This window comes from Panicum virgatum, chromosome 6N (genome assembly GCF_016808335.1).
Source record: "Panicum virgatum strain AP13 chromosome 6N, P.virgatum_v5, whole genome shotgun sequence".
Classification (NCBI taxonomy): domain Eukaryota; kingdom Viridiplantae; phylum Streptophyta; class Magnoliopsida; order Poales; family Poaceae; genus Panicum; species Panicum virgatum.
In genome coordinates this window covers 41412273-41432688 of record NC_053150.1, presented here as the reverse complement: position 1 = coordinate 41432688, position 20416 = coordinate 41412273, and the positions used below count along the sequence as shown (strand labels likewise).

Sequence of the window (20416 nt, the reverse complement as noted above, 5' to 3'; positions counted from 1 at the left end):
ATCAAGGCACCAAGTAGCACGGCAGCGACGGAACGAGAGGTTTTGCCTTTGCTAAGCAAAGGCATAGGCCTTGTTTAATTGCACAAATTTTAAGATGTAAAGTACTGTAGCACTTTCGTTTATATTTGTTAATTATTATCTGATTATGGGTTAACTAGGCTCAAAAGATTCGTCTCGCAAATTACAAACAACAACAACAACATAGCCTTTTTTCCCAAACTGTGTAATTAGTTATTTTGTTTAGCTACATTTAATACTTCATGCATGCGTTCAAAGATTCAATGTGATGAAAAATCTTGTAAAATTTTGGAATTTTGGATGCAACTAAACAAGGCCCGTGTTCAGTTACAAAAATCAAAATTCCAAAAAAAAATTCCGGCACCTGTATGGAGACTTAAATCTAGACAAAATAAAAAACGCATTGCGACTGCTATCTGTAAATGGCGAGACGAATCTAACGAACCTAATTAGGCTGTAATCAGACGACGCTAAATTGCTACAGTAATGCTACAGTAAACAACCTCTAATGACGGATTAATTAGACTCATTAGATTCGTCTCGCGATTTACAGACGAGTTCTGTAATTATTTTTGTGATTAGTCTATGTTTAGTACTTCAAATATAGAAAAATGACTTTTCAAAAATTTTACATCGCGCAACCAAGGCCAAGGATATGGTGTAACTCTCGGTCCTCTCTGATCTGGAGTCTACGCCCAGATCTGCGTACTGAGCTGCAGTAGCAGTACTCGTGCTACAGTGCCATAAACAGTGCCCTTGCTACAAGATTCTCTGCCTTCTCGATCAGCCATCAAGGGTGCGTTGTGCCTTTGCTTAGCAAAGACACTGAATCTGCGTCCGTCAGCTACGCACTTCACTATCTGTGTAGCTCGAATGAGCTGATAATTTTCTTTCTTGAGTTATAGTCTAAAATTGGCTTAAGTCGAGACCAGAAGGACGGTTGGAAGTTGGAGTGAACCTTTTTCTTCAGTACAAATTGAAACTGACCCACGCCCGCACGCACACGGACATCTGAGCGTCCTTCAAAAGAAAAAAAAAGAAGGATGCTTTGCAACTTGATGAAGCAGTGGTGGTTGGTTGTCGATTGTCAGCCACCGGATCAGGCTGGTTTGCTTACGCGCTTTACAGCCCACGAACTCAACGATGCATCTCGCTCGCCCTTTTGTTTTGTTTCCCCCCTCGTCACCTCCATTAGCACAGTACAATCATTGTCATCTTCCCCTTGCTCGCCCCGAAGCTTCTGCCTCTCCTCACCTGCGCGTTCCCTCGGGTCCCCACCTTCCCCGCGAAGTAACCACCAGTAGGCGCCGGTTCCACACGCCGCATCTAGGTCTCCGCGGCCGGTACAGTCTCCCCCTCCTGCTCCCACACCCTCCTCGCCGCCGGATGATCGCCGCCGGCACCGGCTCGATGGGCCGCGCCGCGAGTCCGGCCTCCGGGGCCCAGCCCTCGCGGTGGCCGCGCACCGTCGCGAGGCTGCGGCTGGCGCTCAGCTCCTCGGAGGCGGCGGCGGGGAGCGGCGGCGGGCGGTGGACGGCGAGCTTCCGGCCGGCGCCGTCGCCGGCCGCGGCGGGGACGGCGGCGGTGAAGGAGGCGAAGGGGAAGCCGCCCGAGGTGGAGGTCGAGCCGGCGCGCGGCGGAGGGGAGGACTCGTGGAGCGCCGGTGCGGCCGCGGAGGTGGCGCAGGGCGGGGGGTTCCCCGAGCACCTCGTCATCATGGTCAATGGCCTCGTCGGGAGGTGGATCCGCGTGCGCTGCGGCCTAGTTGGTTGCCCCGGCTTGCGCGTGTTGGTTTGGCGTGGCTTAAGTTTTGCCCCTGTTGTCGTTTTGCAGCGCGGACGATTGGAAGTTCGCAGCGGAGCAGTTCGTGAGGCGGATGCCGGACAAGGTGATCGTGCACCGTGAGTAACCCCAATCCGTTGCGGATTGCACTTCATTCTTGATTGTTAAATGTAGTTGTTCGTTGAGTCGAGGGTTGTCTGGCTAAGTAAGCAGGCAAAGGCATCTTCATTTGTGGAATTGTGCGTGTGTTTTAACTTTTTGGGGAGGTTATTGTGATATTGGTTTAATATTCCAATTCATGCTACGATTTTGGATGGTTGAAATACAGTAACTATCTAGGAAGTAGAGTGTAGACGTGCACTGAAAGAATGCTTAGAACAGACATGATGGTGACTTCATAAAGTTTTTTTTAGATTAAGTGACAACATTAAGTTGGGAGGTATGAAATAATTATGGAAGATTGAGTGCCTGTCAGTCCATGGCAACTTGCAAATAGTTGTCCAGTTGACGAGAAAGTGGGAGGTTAGGCACTTCTCATTTAGAGGGACTATTTATTACTCAAGCTACTGTTTGAAAGAGAAACATGAGTTTGTAGGCCGATCCACCACACAGTGTGACTAAGTGCTCTGACAAATCGGTTAGGAGATAGTGATGTAGATGGGCAACACAACTTGGCATGGAGGTGAAGTAACTGTGTGTCTGTGTCCTCCTATGACCACTTATATATGAGAAAGTCTGTATTAGCCTTACTAGTTTGTGACACTCTTTCTTCCTACACAATCATAAGATGCATTTGTGGCATCACCTAGCTGGCTAGTTGCATGCCAAATCTTGATCCGAGAAGTCTCAGTTGACATGACCTGGTTATAATCCAATAAATTCTCTTATTAAGTCTATCTAAGTTCAAAGGAACTCTGCAAGTATATAAGATCTTTTATTCCTTTTTTCTTGGACTGTGTTTTGTTATTACTAACTAGTCTAAGTGTAGTTGTTTTTAAAAGTGCTATCTGAAATAAGTTCGTAGAAGTATAATATTGTTTATAGCTTGGGTAGTGTAACTGTAGTTTTGTGAAATTCCTTTTGAATTTGGCATTCATATTCTCTTCGTTCTATGATTCTTCCTTTTCTTGTAAATAGATTTAGACTTCACCTTTTTGTGCAGGAAGTCAATGCAACTCTGCAACTCAGACATTTGACGGTGTTGACTTAATGGGTGAAAGGCTTGCGAATGAGGTAATATATTTTGTGTTTACTAATCATTTCTGTGATTAACTACATGTGCATGGTTGGCCAATCCATCTAATTCGTCTCTTTTTATGTAACATTAACCACAATCTACAGTGTTTTTGTTATTATATACAAGCCCTGTTGAGGTTAACAATGTCAATTATGTGTTACTTTGTGCCAAGCTTCTGGGCTTCTTTTCATATATTTTAACCTTATCATTTCATATTGGAACCTAATTAAATTATTATAGGTTCTATCAGTTGTAGAGCAAAGAAGTGGTGTGAAGAAGATCTCGTTTGTGGCACACTCTCTTGGTGGTCTTGTTGCCAGATATGCTATAGGAAGGCTTTATGAACCTAATAACAGAAGTAAGTTTTCTGCCGGGAAGAGCAGAGATGACGTTGAACACTCGGAGGGTCTCATTGCTGGCTTAGAACCTATGAATTTTATAACATTTGCATCGCCACATTTAGGTTCAAGTGGAAACAAACAGGTAATACTGATCTGTTTCGCCATTTATATAACAAGAATAAAATCGATCAGTTTGTTATTTCCTGTGTTAACTTCACATGGTTGAACTGTACCCTACCATTGTTTGAATTGATTATGAGAAATCTTAGGTTGTAGCTACATCTGTGCAAGTTAGCCAGCCATGCAACATCATAGAACTTAGGTTTTTGTCATTTCTGCAAATTTACTGGATACTCAGTTTTTCTGTTAATTTAGTTTTCCTATGTGTTATTATGCTCACGAAATGCCTTGATTTCACTTGAAGTAGAGCAAGAACATTCAAATTCTCCAGTAATGTTAGTCTCATGTTCAGATTCTTCCACCAGCTGCCTTTTCTATGTGGCCTGCCTTTCCTTGAGAGAAGAGCATCAGAAACTGCACACTTGATTGTTGGGAGAACTGGAAAGCATTTGTTCCTTACAGACAATGATGATGGTAGACGGCCGCTCCTCCTTCGAATGGTTGATGACTGTGATGACTTACAATTCAGGTTGTTACATGGAATAGTTGATGTATCCGTTCTATTTGAAATGGTTGATATTATGGGTTTGTATGGAAATGAAGTCCTATTCTTTCTTCAGCTGTGTCAAATCTAAGTACAGTTTATTCTCTTATGCAGGTCTGCATTGCGCTCCTTCAAACGGCGTGTAGCATATGCTAATGCCAATTTTGACCGTATCCTTCAAGATCCTCGTTTCTTCTCTGTGTACAGTACTAATTATCCATGCTGAGTTACATTTCTCACCTCTGACATGGTATCCACTTAACTTAAAAAAAGATATGGTTGGGTGGAGAACGTCATCAATCCGGCGTCAGCATGAGTTGCCAAAAGTATGTATTGACAGTACTTTCGTTTTATACTTTCTGCTCTGTAAATAAATACACTATCAATTGTATTTATTATTGAATCAATTTACCTTTCTTCGGCACCTGTAGCATCGTCTTCTAGTTCGTGATGAAAAGTATCCACATATTGTCTATGTTGAGAAGGAAGTTGCAAACAATAATGAAACAGAAGCCCGTGCTAATCTTTATGACCCAGAAGGTATGCTGACTTCTCATTCAATCTGTTTTTGATGAGGAATGTATGCAGAGCCATTAAATACTGGAATTTTTTAAGTTACCTTTTGGCTGTGCTGTACCTCGTAGTTCCTGCCTCGAGATAAATGAATCACACATGTCTTTCCTTTGCCTTTTTTCCCTGTGCTGGGAGAATTATGCATGTCTTCTGGTAGTGCTGCACTGCTGCATCTCCAACCTCTGTTTTTGCATAGTAACTATGGAATATTTTTGTACATGAAGTTATAAAGATTGTATCTCCAGCCATTCAGTCAAATTTGCTACATGGAATAATTTTAATACTGTCCATTAATGATTTCGATATATTTCTCAACTTCCTACATAGTACATACCCTTAACATTATTCTTTCTTCAGATTAGAATATTAGTTTATTCCAAAATCCTAAGATTGATTTGTTTAACAACAGCTGACAAGAATTCCCTCTATATGCAGAGGAGATGATAAGAGGCCTTACGCAAGTTCCATGGGAACGTGTTGATGTGAGCTTCCAGAAAAGCAGCCAAAGATTAGTTGCACATAACACCATTCAGGTACATTTAAAAAAAAACTATTTCAAATTGCAGTTTCTTTTGATTAAGTTCACACTTTTGACTGGATGACTTGCATTTTGTGGCATCTGAACTTCCCTTGGGCAGCTCAGATGGATAAAGTAGAACGTGAGGCAGCGAGAGCTCGCTAGAGTGTATTTTGTGTGTTGCGTCTAGTATTCCTAGAAGATATCAATAAGTGCCTGTGAGGAACTTCGCTATTTCACTCACCAAGTTCAAATGTTAGTAGTATAATCCTTCTATCTGTTCGTATTGGTAGCAGCTTTGTCAGACCTTCAATATCTAGTAAATTCTGATCCAATACAACTAAAAAAGGACAAAAAATGGTGAAGTATACTCTTGCTTGCAGGGTTGCCTTTTCCCTACTTTACAATTGTTTCTATTGTATCATGCATCAAACTTACAAGCTTAGTAAATTAATTGTTAATATGTTTCTGTACTTCAGATTGACTGGTACTAACATTTTTAATTCTACCTTGAATCACGGGAAGTTTTTATTCTTTTGTTCATTAAAGATGACATTGCTCATGTTAGCTCTGGCTCCAAAAGATCATGTCTTTCACTGCACTTTTTGTGATAACATTGCGTATGCCTGGTACATGCCCATTACAATAATCTTGTACTCTTCCAATACCAGGTGAAAAGCTATTGGCTAAACTCGGACGGAGCAGACGTGATCAACCACATGATGGACAATTTCATCGTCTAGACCATGGAACCTACACTGCGGGTTTGGCGAATGTCACTGTCGCAATTTGTTGATCAGTGATCCTTCAATGTTGCCTTTGCATTTTTTTCCTTCTAGGTTGCAGTTTCCTGCCCCAGGTAATGTGGTTGATTCTTTAGGCCCGTGCGCTGCAGATAGGGGTGGTAATGGGCCATGGCCCTAGTGGCCTCTTCACAACCCAACAAGGGCTCTTAAATTTTTTTAGGTCAAAATTGTATAAGATTAGAGCCCGGCCCTTTTAGGGTCCGGCCCTTAGATATTTTAATTCAAAATTTTGGGCCCTTTACCACCCCTAGCTGCAGACGAAGAGTGGAGCCCCAGATTCTAATCGTCCTCCATCAGCAACGCTAGCTCGTCCAACTGTACCATAATCTGCCCCCTCCCTTGTATAATTGTATGTATTGCACAACTAAGTAAACAGATGTTGCTGGAAATAGATCTCTCCTATCTGATTCTATTTACATGCAAACTGAAGCTTGCAATATTCGAGTGATCCATCGACACACTTGCACTGCGTGCATTACACTCTTAATCAAAGTTTATGTTTGCAGCGTGATTTTTTATATAAAAAAGCATGAATTACTCCATCTTAATAAAAACAAGTAAATTGGGATCTTAAAATTTTTCAAAAAATATTCCGTTTAGTATATGCATGCAAGAGCATGGGTTACTCAATTAGTACCAAATATGGTTTTTACCTTCTTAATCTCTCAGGACGCTTCAAAATAGGAGAGCATTTTATCTTCAGAAGACGTGAGAAAAATTTTACTGGGCCTTCCTGAGTCGGCTCCAAGCGGGTTCGGCTTTGGGCCAGAGCCCACCTGGCGTCTGGCCCGCATGGAACCAACCAACAAGTCTCCGTGCCCGGACCCCCAAACCCCGTGCCCGGACCCAAACTCAGCGCCGCTCTGCGACTGCGAGTCCCGTCTCCCATCCTCAACTCGTCTCGTCTCCATGGCGGCCACCGCCTCCAACCCCTTCCCGTTCCCCTCCCGCCGCCCGCCGGACGACACCCTCTTCTACGCTGTCTACCCGCTCCCGCTCCCCACCAAGCTCCCGGCGCCCGCGCTCCTCGCCTCGCTGCAGACCATGCACCTTTCCCTCCTCTCCCACCTCGCTCCCTTCCTCTCCTCCCACCTCTTCCACCGGGACCCCTTCACGCTCTCCGTCCCGGCCGACCCAGCCGCCCCCTGCGCGCTCTGCGCCTCGCCGCCCGTGCCCCACCTCCACGGCGCGCTCCGCTTCGGCGACTCCCTCCCCGACGAGTGGCTCGCCGTCTCCCTCCTCTTCGCGCTCACCCGCGCCTTCCCCGACATCGCCGCCCGCGCCTGGGACTCCGACGGGGAGTTCCTCCTCATCGAGGCCGCCTTCGCGCTCCCGCGGTGGCTCGACCCGGAGTCCGCCCCCAACCGCGTCTTCATCTTCCGCGGCGAGCTCCACATCCTGCCGCCCTCCCTCTTCCCGGACACGCCGTCCCTGGAGGCCGCGCTCGCCGCCGTCCGCGACGACTCCATCGACACCCGCGCCCCCGACGCCGTCCGGGCGGCGATACAGCGCCGCATCGCCGGGCTGCCCGAGCGGGCGGCGGAGAACCTCCACACGGCGCGTGTTATCGTCCCGGCGCCCGTGGCGAAGGTGCTGAAGGAGGAACCGTGCCTGATCGCGCGAGCCGTCGAGGGGTTCTATGACCGGGACATTGACACCATGAAGCACGCGGCGAGGATGGAGAAATTCGTCAAGGGGCCCGGTGGGGATGGGGTCGAGATGGTGAGAACCTCGGTGCGGATGACGCGAGCAATGTACGCACAGCTCGTGCAGCAGAACTTCCAGGCGCCCAGGGGCTACCCAATGCCGAGAAGGGAGGAGGGGCCGGAGAAATGGATGGAGGCAGAGCTGGGGATGAAGATTGCCTGCGGATTCGAGATGTTGTATCAGGAGAGACGACACCAGGGGGAAGAAGGTAAAGGGAGCACGTGGGAGGTTTACAGGAAAAGCTTGGAGGCCACTGGATGCTTTGAAGGGCTGCTTCCTGGGTCAAAGGAATACAATAGGGTTATGGAGAATGCAATGCAATATTATAAGAGCTCCACTTTGTACTCAAGAACGAGGTATGTGGATCTAGCTATATATTTCTTTTTTATGCCAAACAATGTGATCATGCAATTATTCCAATCAGAAGCTGTTTTAGTTTCTACCCTTGAGAAAAATCAATCTGATTTTATATTCATTATCTGTTCCTTCCTGAAGTGCAGTCATAGCCATGTTCTCTAGGAAAATGATAAGAAAGTAGTGAATGACATTCCAGATAATTCTTGAGGCTACCTTGCTAGCTTTACCATACTGTGTCAGAGACACCTATTTGAACCACTGATAATATCTTTAAACTAAATTACTGTACCAGGGACAGTGCAATTCTTTTCAATGTTATAACACTCTTGTGGTATCTCACAGGGAGATACTAAGTGAACCAGTCTGTCGAATTGATGAAATCCTATCAATGCCATACTCAGCTGATGAATTTAAAGGTGTTGATCTTCCTCCCAGTGATGATGACTCCTGGTTATATGGTGGGGAGGAGGAGTTAAATGCTGAGCTCCGTGAAAGGGAGAAAGAACTGGAAGAGTATGAAGCTGCAAAGAAGCACCGGAAAAGTCAAAAGCAAAGTGTCTCTGGCAGGTCTAAATCCCAGGCAGACCAGTTTAAGCTGGGAGAGATTACAGAATCCATGCAAGATTTTGTTCGCAAAATGTCCAGCTTCGAGGGAGCTGAAGTTCCTGCGAACAGGTTTTCCTCTAGATTCATTTTCATTTTTATAACATAGGTTTCTGTTTTGATTAACATATCACTGAGTGAACTTGTCAGTTGGACAAGTTCTTCGGAAATTGAGTTTTCTTTCTTCGATTGTTGCTGGCATCTGTGTTCTTTAAGATATAGACAGTTTGTCCAAACTTCTCATCCCATTTACAATCACTGAAATATCCACTACATCTCGGAATACTGAATACATATAGGATTGTAAGTAGGAACATCGGTTATGAAGCTCTAGAGAACTTTAATCTACCTGCCAAACAAGTAACCCCAACAGACACTATGTTGCAAATTTGTCAGCTGTAATTTCTGCCATCTCTGTGCCTTTTGCTACGAGTGATTGGTCTATATTGTTACTATGGTATGTGAATTTGTTTCTGTAGTAGGTACCTTCCAATTTGTTGTGTCTTGTATTTGAAACGCTTCCATCAGTCCATCTTTTCAGAACGTGTGCCTACATTAATATGTAAGAAGACATCAATGAGCATCATGTGATGGCCTTATCACATGAGGATAGCCTAGGACATATCTTGATCTGACAGTTGTCTGCATACAATGCTATTGAATTGATTAGGTTTATGCATGTTGCCCTAGATCTGGGGTGGCTTTAATTTATAGCCTTAATAGTTGGGAGTTGAGGCTGAAGGATATTTGCAAGATTGAACTCATTTTTTAATAGACGAAATGTAGAGCAAAAACAGTTGTTACATTGTTTTCTGTGTGCATCTGAGTTGTAATTGGATTGTTTTGCTAGCACTTGTGCTACCTGAATGGTTTCATGCAATTTAACCTTTTCTATTTATATCTACTTAAGTGAGCATCTTGCTACTGAAAAGCTTCTTTTGGTGTTCATCAACTGATTTTTTTCCTCTTGTAGGAGAGAGATGGAATCAGTGGACCTAGATGTCAACCAGTTCTTCAAGGCCATGGAGTCGGTTTTTGGTGAAGGTTCACGAGGGCAAACTGGCAGCGATGATGGTTTTGATAGAGAATCCTCATCATCTGACATGGACTTTGGTATCTGTTTCTTTCATCATGCCATTCAAAATCCTTTCTTTTACCTATGTTACATTGTCAGTTATTAGTGTTGGCTATTCCTAGAAATGGTTCGTAGTGTTGGGCCATCCCATGTGGTGAAGATTCCTTTTCCTTTTTAGAAACTTTTTTTGGAGTGGAGATGGCTTAGTTTGAGATCATTGCAAAAATGCAAACTGAGATCTATTACTTGCTCATGTCTTTTAGTGTATATGATTAAATCGCTGACATACTTTGATTTCCTATGTGGTTAAATGGAAACTGAACAGATGTGCCTAGTAGTTAGCAGGGTAAGGGGCTGTAAAGTAACTATGATGTTTGGGATTGGTCAAACCGTATAGACTATATTGTTCTACCTTTTCTAGTTCATATGTTCATCTATTACTAGTTATTCTTTCCGTTCTTAAGTATATATATCTCAAACTTTTTTATGGCTTCATTCTGCTGCTTCCATGATACCCGAATCTTAGTTTTGGACCTCAGTATGAACTGGAAGTTACTGATTTAGAGTGTTTGTTGTGGTACAGATGATTCTGATGAAGAGAATGATTTTCCTGAGGAATTAGGTGACAAGGATATGGATGATTCTTTTATGGAATCATATTCAGATGTTTTAAATAAAGAGCTAAGCAGTACAACTCTTGAGAAAAGCTTTGCTCGCGCACCACGCACAGGCACCATCGATGAGGTAGCCTTGTCTATTTGAGATGTTGCCTGCTTCTATATTTTTTCATCTTGTGTTTAGGATAGGGCACTGCCTCGTGGACTCTTGAATAAGAGTAGGTAAAGTTGACAGACTTTGTATCACTGTATTAGCTAAATTGGTTCTTAAAAGTCCTATCATGATGATGCTCTCTCGGAAAAAAAAAGTCCCTAAGTTGCAAAAAAAAAAATCCATATTGAGGTCCAATTGAGGACTATCTTATGCTGTTAAGGTTCCACAAGAACTTTAAAACACTAATGATCTCCCAACATCTAGATGGTTCTTCATTGGCTTTTAATTTCCTTCCTAGTTGTTATATTGTCATTTGATCTCAAGGTTTCTGTGCCATGTTTTAAATTCCAAGGATGCTGCCATGTAGTAGACCTGCTACTGACATAGTCCAGTTGGATTGACTAGTTAAATATATTGGTCAGCTAATCTTGAAGTTGAAGAAGTTTATCACTTAGCATCTTTCTCTATAAATCTACGCAGGAAGAAATCGATATATACAATCTCCTATTCGTTTCTGTGACATGTGTCTGCAGATTTTTCTTATTTTGGATTAGCATGTGTCTGCTTTTCTTACCAGTTTTCCCTATCATTTGCAAAATTGTTCAAGCCTAATGCACATCCAACCTACTCATGATCAGTGAACCAGTATTTGGGGAATCCATTTCCATATTTCCATATTTCTGGTTCTGACTTATTGAACTCTTGATTAGGAACTAGGCACTGCATTCATTTTCGCTAGAAGTGTTATTTCATTTTACTGATCCAAAACATTGTGGAGCCTTGCAGGGCCCATCAAATGTTGCAGCTACTGATGGGGAGATGACTCCAGTTGATGTGGATTTGAATCTTGTGGAGAGCATTCTAAACTCTTACTCTTCTCAACAAGGCCTTCCCGGTCCAGCTTCGAATCTGCTAGGACTTATGGGCGTAAAGGTACCTCCCGATGGTAAAAAGTCTTGATTTTGTGTATTAGTGTACACGTGAGATCTCAGGGAAAAATAGGAATGACTTATCTTACATTTATGGGCAGTTACCCGATGTATTGTGATATAATGTCTTGTCTAACCTTGATATCATACTTGTATGGAAAACGTTGAGACTTGAGAAATAGAGTTTGGCGGTGTGGCATGGCATTTCTGCCCACAGAAGGCAGAAGCATCAACTTGGACTGGGCCACTGAGGCAATCTTTTAATTTTTTTTTCTCTGACAAGTATGGACTACCAATCTACATGAGCTGTCAAGTATAAACATCTATATAATGTATCTACTTTAGCAGTTATTACGGCTTGATATAGTCGTAGTCCTTAAGATGTAGTTGGCTATGCAGGTTTGGGTGAAGTAGTGCATCTTCGGGGAAGCTTATATACTAGCAACTTCTTGGATTCTTACCATTTCTGTTGCAGCTATCGTGTACTTTGTGGAGGGGTCATTCTTTCGTGATCTGGATAAGCTAGAGGTAGCTAACGGAAACAGTCCCGTGGTCTCATCGAGTTCGATTGAATTGTGAATGCTTTTGATTAAATTTCCATGAAGTTTATAGGTGTTACACAGCTATATTTGCGAGTCTTGTAGTTGAAAGACATCAATTTGGGAACAGCCAGCAGGAAATTGGGCAGGGACGTTACGCAGTTATGTTTTCCTTTTTGGATCTTTCTATGGAAGCGAAGAGAAATAAATGGGTGCCGCTAATTTACGGTCAACCATATGGAGGGGTTCCGTACGGTCGATTTTCCGACCGTTCGGTTTTTTTCCTATTTTAGTAAGTTTTCTGTCGTTTTCTGATTTCAAGAAATTTTTTCAAAGAAAAATTTTAGAGAAAAAAATTTTGGCGAGAGACATAAAAAATTTTCTAAGAAAAAAATTGGCGAGATAGAAAAAATTGACGAGAAAAAATTGAAAAAATATTTGCATCTAAATAAAAAAAAGTTTGGGGAAAAAACTTTTACAACCTAAACTAAAAAACAATAAAAAAATTTTGCATCCAAAAAAAATAAAAAAGGAAAAAAAAGGCTAATTGGGCGCCACCGCCGCTCCCAGCCCCGCCGTAGCCCGCCGCCGCTCTGCCCTACCGCCTCCCCGCCGCTGTGCCTCCCCACTGCCGGCCCGCCGCGCCTCCCTGCCGCGGCGCCGCCCCTCCGCGGGCGCACCGCCGGCCTGCCTCCGGCCCGCCGCGCCGCCCCTCCGCGGGCGCACCGCCGCCGGCCAACCGCCGGCCTGCCTCTGGCCCGCCGCGCCGCCCCTCCGCGGGCGCACCGCCGCCGGCCAACCGCCGGCCTGCCTCCGCCCCGCCGCGCCATGGATCTGGCCTGTGGAAAAGGAAGGGAAAGGGAAGGGGGAGGCCAGAAGGAGGAGGGGCAAGGATCCCCCTGCGCTGGATCTGGGGAGGACGAAGGAAGAGGAAGAAAGGGGAAGGGGAAGGAGCCGGGAGCGCTTGAGAAAAAAGAAGGGGAAGGAGGAGTGGTGGGGTCCACCATGTGGTGGAGTAGGTGGAGTTGACCGTAAGTTTCCACCGTCCGGTCACCCGTAGATTCATCATCGGGGAAATAAATGGCCATGGGAAGAAACGTGCATTTTTTTAACACTTTGACAGTGACGACTGACGACGAGTGATGAATCAGCCAAGGTACACTTGAAAGATTGCGAAAGAAAAAAAGGTAGGTATAGAATACTTGTGGCAAAGCATGGCTTTTGCTGTTTTGCAAGAGGAGTGCGGGGGGTCGAATGGACGATGAGAGTGTGTGGCTAGTAGCTCACTAGCTCCTGCCTCTTCGGTGCGTCAAACGGACACTACGTCCCAAGCCCAATTTTCTGCTTATGCCAAGATCTACCACGAGTCCGTGTAATTGCTTTCAGCGGTAGCAGAAAATATGGACCCGGGAATCACAACTCCACCGCAAGGATAGCATAAACTACTTACTGAAACAGTACGGGCGATCATGCTTCAATATGTTAATCCCCTTCTACCAGCAGTCCGACATGGCAGCCCGGCCACTAGGGAGGGAAGGAAATCTCCCAGCAAAGTGTGGGCATCGCACCAAGCCACTGCTACCACAAGACGATGGAAGCAGACAAGCAGGGGAGCCAGTGAAACAAAGAAAACACCCCCAGCCCCAGTTGTCGCGTACGCGGCCACAAGCTAGCGCATCTTTCTTTTTTTTTTAACAAACCGGTAGAAGAATTGCCTGTGATATTAATTAGAAGGAAAAAAAAGTTAAAAGAAAGCTAAAGATACGATACGGCGCCTACCCACGGCGCAAGAATCTTTCTTGTTCTTTACAAGAGGAAACAACTGGCGTGTCGCCGTATCCCTCCTCCCTCCCCACCTAACCCGTGGCCAGCGATCTCTTTCACGGTTTCACCAGTCGAGGTGCCCGATCTGCTCCGGGGCGCGGATCCGCATATCCCTCCTCATTCCCGTCGCCCTCGCCCCCGGCTGCGCGGAGCCACGTTTCCGCGCGCGCACGGCGTCTCCGCACTTTCCACTGGCTGGAAAGCAGGGGCACGGCGGCGAGCCGGCGAGTCCAACGCGAGCTCGCTGCCGCACGTGGGAGTGAGACGGATGGAAGCTGCGACGAAGCTTCCCTCCCGGAGTCTGGCCGGAGCAACGGAGGGGATTTTCCACGAACTATGTGAAAAGTAAAAAAAAAAAACAGAGAGAGAGTAGAGTACCCCGCGGCGCCAGCTTTGGAGAACGACGGGGGGAATGACCGGGCGGTGGGGTCAGGTGCGTCCCGTGACGTCACCGCCGAGCTGTGCAACTTGCTCGAGTGTAGCCGGTCGCTTTGGGTGGGTGCGTGCAATTTGCACCGGTGCTTTTGTTGTACTTTTACTCTTTTTATGCGGAGTGGATATTCTGATGTTCTACTTTTTGCGGAACGAATTCGGTGACTTTCACGCTTTTACTGTTTTTGAAAGGATTTCAGCCTGTACTGTGCAAAGTGTGCAATGATCCTTTGGTAGGATCGTTTCCAACGATATTAGGCGGTGGCGTAGGCAAGGGAGCTGATAGTGGATGCCCCGAATCAATAGAAAGGAAAATGTATGCTAATGTTACGAGGAAGAGGACGTCCTCCCTCTCTCCGGAAAGAGCCAAACCGAGGCTGGTTGTATCCATATAGGCATAATGTGGCGAGAGATGGTTGCAAGAGGAAAGATACCATTCTGTTGACTGTTAGATCGGCCCACGGGAGTTTCACGTTTCGTGACGGATAGAACGGGCCACGACACGAGAACCCCATGTCTTGGGATCGGACCGCATTACCGGCGAGATACCAGGAGCTCCTCAGCCGTCCATAACCGAGAAACACTGGACACTCATCCAAGACCCCAGGAAGGGCAGTCAACCACCGGACAGAATCCGTGTCCAAATTTAGGTCCAGCGCTTACTCCAACTTTATCCATGCTTATCCACAGCAACTACAACTTAGCAGCCAAAATTAGCACCTCAGCATGCCCGCCAAGCACAGCCCAAATTGCTCTCGCCAAACACTACCAGCTATGATGATTCCTGCTCTGCTCCATCACAAAAGAAAATTGTCGAATTGAGCATCCGGGGTTCAAATGAAAATATCTGACGAACAGGATGCGCCGATCCCCATTAATAACTCCCGGACCCACCCTTGAAACAAAAGCGCTCCCCACTCGACTCCCCAGAATAACCCCACCTACCTCCTCCACGCACCAGCCCCCATCACCTCTCGCGTTTATAAACCATCCTCCTCTTCTTCCCCCGAGGACCTCGCCAGCCAGCGAAACGCGGACGCAAATCACCACCGGGCGGGATCCGAATCAGCCACCCCACCACACCAGAAGGCAAAAGCATGGCCGCCTCGCGCGCGCTGCTCCCCACACCGCACGCGGCCGCGGCCGCGAGCCCCGCGGGGGCGCGGGCCCGCCTCGCCGCCGCCTCGGCCTCGCTCCGGTCCGCGGCGCGGGTCCGCGTCCGGTGCGCGACCCTGTCGTCGCCCGCGCCCGCGCCCGTGGCGGCGGAGGCGCCGGCGCGGCGGATCTCGCGGGACGGGTCGGGCGGGGCGCCGCGGCCCAAGCCCGCGGTGCTGGTGGCCGAGAAGCTGAGCGAGGCCGGGCTGGCGGTGCTGCGGGAGTTCGCGGACGTCGAGTGCGCGTACGGCATGGCACCCGCGGACCTCCTCGCCAGGGTGGCCCAGTTCGACGCGCTCATCGTGCGCAGCGGCACCAAGGTGACGCGGGAGGTGCTGGAGGCCGGGCGCGGCCGGCTCCGGGTCGTGGGCCGCGCGGGCGTCGGGATCGACAACGTCGACCTCCAGGCCGCCACCGAGGCCGGCTGCCTCGTCGTCAACGCGCCCACCGCCAACACCGTCGCCGCCGCGGAGCACGGCATCGCGCTGCTCGCGTCCATGGCGCGCAACGTCTCGCAGGCCGACGCCGCGCTCAAGGCCGGTGAGTGACCCTGATGATCAAAGCGCTCTCTCCTCCTCGGCTCGCTTGGTTGGTTGATTAACTTGGCCTCCATCTCATTTGTCTTATGCTGCGGGTGGTTAATCATGTTTAGCCTTGGGTTCACGTGCTAGACAGAGAGAGGGGCAGGCCAAGCCAATGAACAGCAGGGTCCTTCTAGAATCACCCTTGTTTAGTTGCAAAGTTCAAAATTCCAAAAAAAAATTTCGACAGCTGCATAGAAAATTAAATCTAGGCGAAATAAAAAACGCATTGCACAATTTGTCTGTAAATCGCGAGACAAATCTAATGAACCTAAGTATGCCATAATTAGACGCTAAATTGCTACAGTAATACTACAGTAAACAACCTCTAATGATGGATTAATTAGGCTCATTAAATTCGTCTCGCGATTTACAGACGAGTTCTGTAATTTATTTTGTTATTAGTCTATATTTAGTACTTCAAATATAAAAAATATCCTTTCAAAAATTTTACACGGCATAACTAAACAAGACCTCAGATTATTTGCATTGGTCCGGATGCGAAACAGGTTGCATTGTTTCATATTCATGTCGCCATCGAATCTGGCAACGCAAATAAAATAAACCTAGAGCAGTTGATAGCCTCTGGTGCTCAGTGATCCATCACAAACTTTCTTCTGATTAGATAAATACTGTATTTCCATTGGAAAGTTGAGGATAGCACTGGCTTTTGATGCCTGATGTCACGCATGAGCATTCCCAGCTTAGGCAACAGTTTCGTCTCAAACAAATCTAAGCACTTGTTTATGTCGTCATCGAATCTGGCAGATCAAAAATAGACAATAAAATAGAGCTTGAGAGCTCAACTAATTGCTGGTGGCTATTGATACCCCCACAATGATTTGTTTATGCAAACTTTCTTCTACAGTAATTGATTATTCCCATTGGGTCCCGTAAAAAAAATTCCCATTGGCATTGATATTTTGTTACACTGTCTACAGTTTCGTTCTTATGGTTAAGATAGTGCGATCCATTTCTACAGTAATATACTTTTTTTAGTTTTACAGTTCAATCATGACAGGCTGGCTGGCTGCGCACCAACTTTGCATGTTTGCTGGGTCCACGTGCTTCTCTAAGTTCTCTTGATTATATTAACCCTGTGATGGCCAAATATTTCCAGTGGTCCCCGTTAGTCAGTGTATTGATGACACTAGATACAGTAGTATACTGAAAGATGGGCAAATTCAATGAATCTGGTTGCCTACAGGTTCTCTACTCTTTTTTTTTTTTGAGATCATACAGGTTCTCTACTTGTGCCCAACTCACAACGAATCAGGTTCCACATAAGCACACTGGAACAAGCCCATATATCACGCGTACAAGCCCCACAACAAGCCCATATATCACGCGTACGAATTATTCTTGCCCCCCTGAGGAACTACAGGGTGGGCCTATATAAAGATCCAATTATTGAAACAATTTGAGGGATCTTGCTTCCGGTGAATAAATTAGAAATAGTATTTGCCGGAATTTGTAACCACCACACCAACAGACCCGTCGGCCGTTGTTTGGCCCTTCTTTGGGCCACTGACGTATGGGCCTGGATCCACACGGTACCACCAAAACCAAAGAAGTCGTCACTACCGATCCTTTTTATGTGCTGCTACTACCTACCATGCAGATCTGATTATACTCAATTTACTGAATACTATACATATGTAAGGACAACGTCTACTTCAGCTAATCACCTGACCCTACAAAAGGTTACTGTACACATTGCTAAGACTCTTTTAGCCTACGATCTAATTGATTGTGATGCTGGCCTATTACTGCTACAGTTGATTGGGAGTCCATTGCCCATTTTCAATCCTGTGAAGTCCCTTTCAGATAATGACAACCCACCAATTTACCCTAGTCAGTTTGACCAAAATAAATGCACTATAATTCAGGATAGGCCAGGTGATTATGCTGTTAGTGTGTCTGGAGATTAAGAATTTAAGATTGAAACCTCAAACTGTTCTGTCCTTTGGAAATGCATTACTGCAGCAAACCTTTACACATGTAGTGATCATAACATTCAACGTGTACTGTGAGATAAAAGTGGTTCAAATTCAGTTGCTAGTTGCTGCTTGAGGAATCTACCAACTACTACATTGGTAACATGTCCCTATTAATCTTTTCCTTTAAAAGGAACCTGGTGCCTCAGCAGATTAGTGGAGAATTCGATCCATGAGTCTAATCTTTATAGAAAGTGAATATAGCTATTTACTAAAACTTTTCCAGACAGCAATGCTAATTGTATTAGCCATTTGATATTTAATATCTGGACTTCTGGATACTACTTATAAAAAAGGGACACACTTTCTACTTCCTGCTTCGGATGACACCAAAAAACATTTTGGCTTTTCTAATTTGAAGCATAGTATATGTAAGTCCATCTTTATTGAATTCGCCTGCTAAACTTGATATCATTACTGGGATGCGCTTATCTGTTGTGGATGCTAATTATATGACGATGTGACCTGAGGAATAATACAAAAGCAAGTATTCCATCTGGTTATGCTAGTTTAATGATATGACATCACCAAAAGGAAAATTCTTATGTGTGCTGATCTTCTTGAAATTCCCTGTTAAGTCTTGAAGCAACTGTGCAATCATTCTCTCCAAGAAATGTTCTGATTAGAATTTTTCTCCATTTCACACAGGTAAATGGCAAAGAAGCAAGTACGTAGGGGTTTCCCTGGTTGGGAAGACTCTTGCCATCATGGGCTTCGGTAAGGTTGGTTCAGAGGTAGCACGGCGAGCGAAAGGGCTCGGTATGCATGTGATCGCTCATGATCCCTATGCCCCAGCGGATCGGGCACGTGCCATCGGAGTAGAGCTGGTTTCTTTCGACGAGGCCATAACAAGAGCCGATTTCATCTCCCTCCACATGCCACTGATACCGACAACATCCAAGATCTTCAATGACGAGTCCTTTGGCAAGATGAAGACCGGTGTTCGGATCATCAATGTGGCCAGGGGCGGAGTGATCGATGAAGATGCTCTAGTGAGGGCCCTTGATTCAGGCAAAGTTGCGCAGGTGATCATGACAAGTTTCTTCAATTCAAGTTCTATTCTACCACAACTGGTTGTGAAGATCGATTCGGCGGAAAGCTGACCTTTTTCTTTGCCAATGTGGAGCAGGCGGCTCTTGATGTCTTCACCGTGGAGCCCCCACCTAAGGACAGCAAGCTGGTGTTACATGAGAACGTGACTGTAACACCCCACCTTGGAGCAAGTACTGTGGAGGCCCAGGTCTGCATCTTACCTACAACCATGCCCTGTATTGATGCAAGCCACTTGCCGCTGTCTCTGATTGTATAACTTAACTGAACTCGCCAAAATTGCAGGAAGGTGTCGCTATCGAGATTGCGGAAGCTGTGGTTGGTGCGCTGAAGGGCGAGCTCGCAGCGACAGCCGTGAATGCGCCCATGGTCCCAGCTGAGGTAACAAAAGCTTCTCTCTCTATCTCGACAATCGACATGTCACTTGTCAATCGGGTACGCTTCAATTGTGCATGTACCGGGAGATGATTGATATGTTTGTTGCCTTTGGCAGGTCATGTCAGAGCTCGCTCCTTACGTTTCGCTGGCAGAGAAGCTCGGCAGGCTGGCTGTGCAGCTCGTCGCCGGCGAAAGCGGCATCAAGGGCGTGAAGGTGGTGTACACCACGGCCCGCGGGCCCGACGACCTGGACGACACGAGGCTCCTCCGCGCGATGGTGACCAAGGGCCTGGTGGAGCCCGTGTCCAGCACGTTCGTGAACCTGGTGAACGCGGACTACAGCGCGAAGCAGCGCGGTCTCCGCATCACGGAGGAGCGCGTCGCGCACGACAGCCCGGCCGCCGAGGCGCCGCTGGAGTCGATCCAGGTCCGGCTCTCGCAGGTGCAGTCCAAGTTCGCCGGCGCCATCAGCGACGGTGGGGACATCGTGCTGGAGGGCCGGGTCAAGTACGGCGTGCCCCACCTCACCCTCGTGGGGCCCTACGAAGTGGACGTCAGCCTGGAGGGCAACTTGATCCTGTGCCGGCAGATCGACCAGCCCGGGATGATCGGCAAGGTCGGCAACATCCTCGGCCAGAGGAACGTGAACATCAGCTTCATGAGCGTCGGCCGGACGTTCCGCGGCAAGCAGGCCATCATGGCCATCGGCGTCGACGAGGAGCCCGAAAAGGAGACGCTGGAGAAGATCGGGGGCATCCCGGCGATCGAGGAGTTCGTTTTCCTCGAGCTATGATGGAAAGCGAGATTTATGTAGGATTGATATTTGAGATAGTACGTGATGAACTTGGGGATTTGACGTCTGATGGCCACAGGGAGGAACGCGACCCGTGGCGCTGTCTGCCTGTCCGTCTCGGGAGCTCTACATTTTTTACGTCGGTAGTATAGTAGCATACTATGGTGAAGGGTGCCTTGGGTAGTTGGGTTGGCCACTGGCCCTGTCTGAATAAGGTATATGCATGGCGTTATTATGTCTGTATAAACATTGTATCTTTTATCGGCATAATGTGGTTATAAGAACAA

The 20416-nt window shown here is 46.6% G+C and overlaps 3 protein-coding genes across 6 annotated transcripts; all 3 read left to right on the top strand.

The window, feature by feature from the left end:
• Window positions 1–1108: 1108 nt before the first annotated feature.
• Window positions 1109–6377, top strand: LOC120677711 (putative lipase ROG1). 3 transcript variants are annotated; one of them, XR_005676428.1, is made up of 10 exons: window positions 1109–1757; window positions 1852–1919; window positions 2963–3033; window positions 3278–3520; window positions 3864–4027; window positions 4157–4212; window positions 4316–4368; window positions 4474–4582; window positions 5025–5148; window positions 5804–5860. XR_005676428.1 is itself a non-coding variant. In XM_039958880.1 (10 exons), exons 1-10 carry the CDS (start codon window positions 1162–1164, stop codon window positions 5873–5875), a joined length of 1530 nt encoding a protein of 509 aa, XP_039814814.1. In that variant the 5' UTR covers window positions 1132–1161; the 3' UTR covers window positions 5876–6377. The 3 variants fall into 3 exon arrangements, 2 of the variants coding, with proteins under 2 accessions (XP_039814814.1, XP_039814815.1); XM_039958880.1 differs by having other exon boundaries at window positions 1132–1757; window positions 5051–5148; window positions 5804–6377; XM_039958881.1 differs by having other exon boundaries at window positions 1152–1767; window positions 5051–5148; window positions 5804–6377.
• Window positions 6190–11613, top strand: LOC120677710 (protein ecdysoneless homolog). Of its 2 annotated transcripts, none has more exons than XM_039958879.1 (6): window positions 6190–6287; window positions 6608–8001; window positions 8438–8677; window positions 9579–9718; window positions 10264–10424; window positions 11238–11613. In XM_039958879.1, exons 2-6 carry the CDS (start codon window positions 6731–6733, stop codon window positions 11409–11411), a joined length of 1986 nt encoding a protein of 661 aa, XP_039814813.1. In that variant the 5' UTR covers window positions 6190–6287; window positions 6608–6730; the 3' UTR covers window positions 11412–11613. The 2 variants fall into 2 exon arrangements, with proteins under 2 accessions (XP_039814813.1, XP_039814812.1); XM_039958878.1 differs by having other exon boundaries at window positions 8345–8677.
• A 3558-nt stretch (window positions 11614–15171) lies between these two features.
• Window positions 15172–20416, top strand: LOC120677752 (D-3-phosphoglycerate dehydrogenase 1, chloroplastic-like). The gene is made up of 5 exons (XM_039958934.1): window positions 15172–15870; window positions 18557–18933; window positions 19038–19148; window positions 19244–19339; window positions 19452–20416. The coding sequence occupies exons 1-5, from the start codon at window positions 15273–15275 to the stop codon at window positions 20127–20129; spliced, it is 1860 nt and encodes a 619-aa protein (XP_039814868.1). The 5' UTR covers window positions 15172–15272; the 3' UTR covers window positions 20130–20416.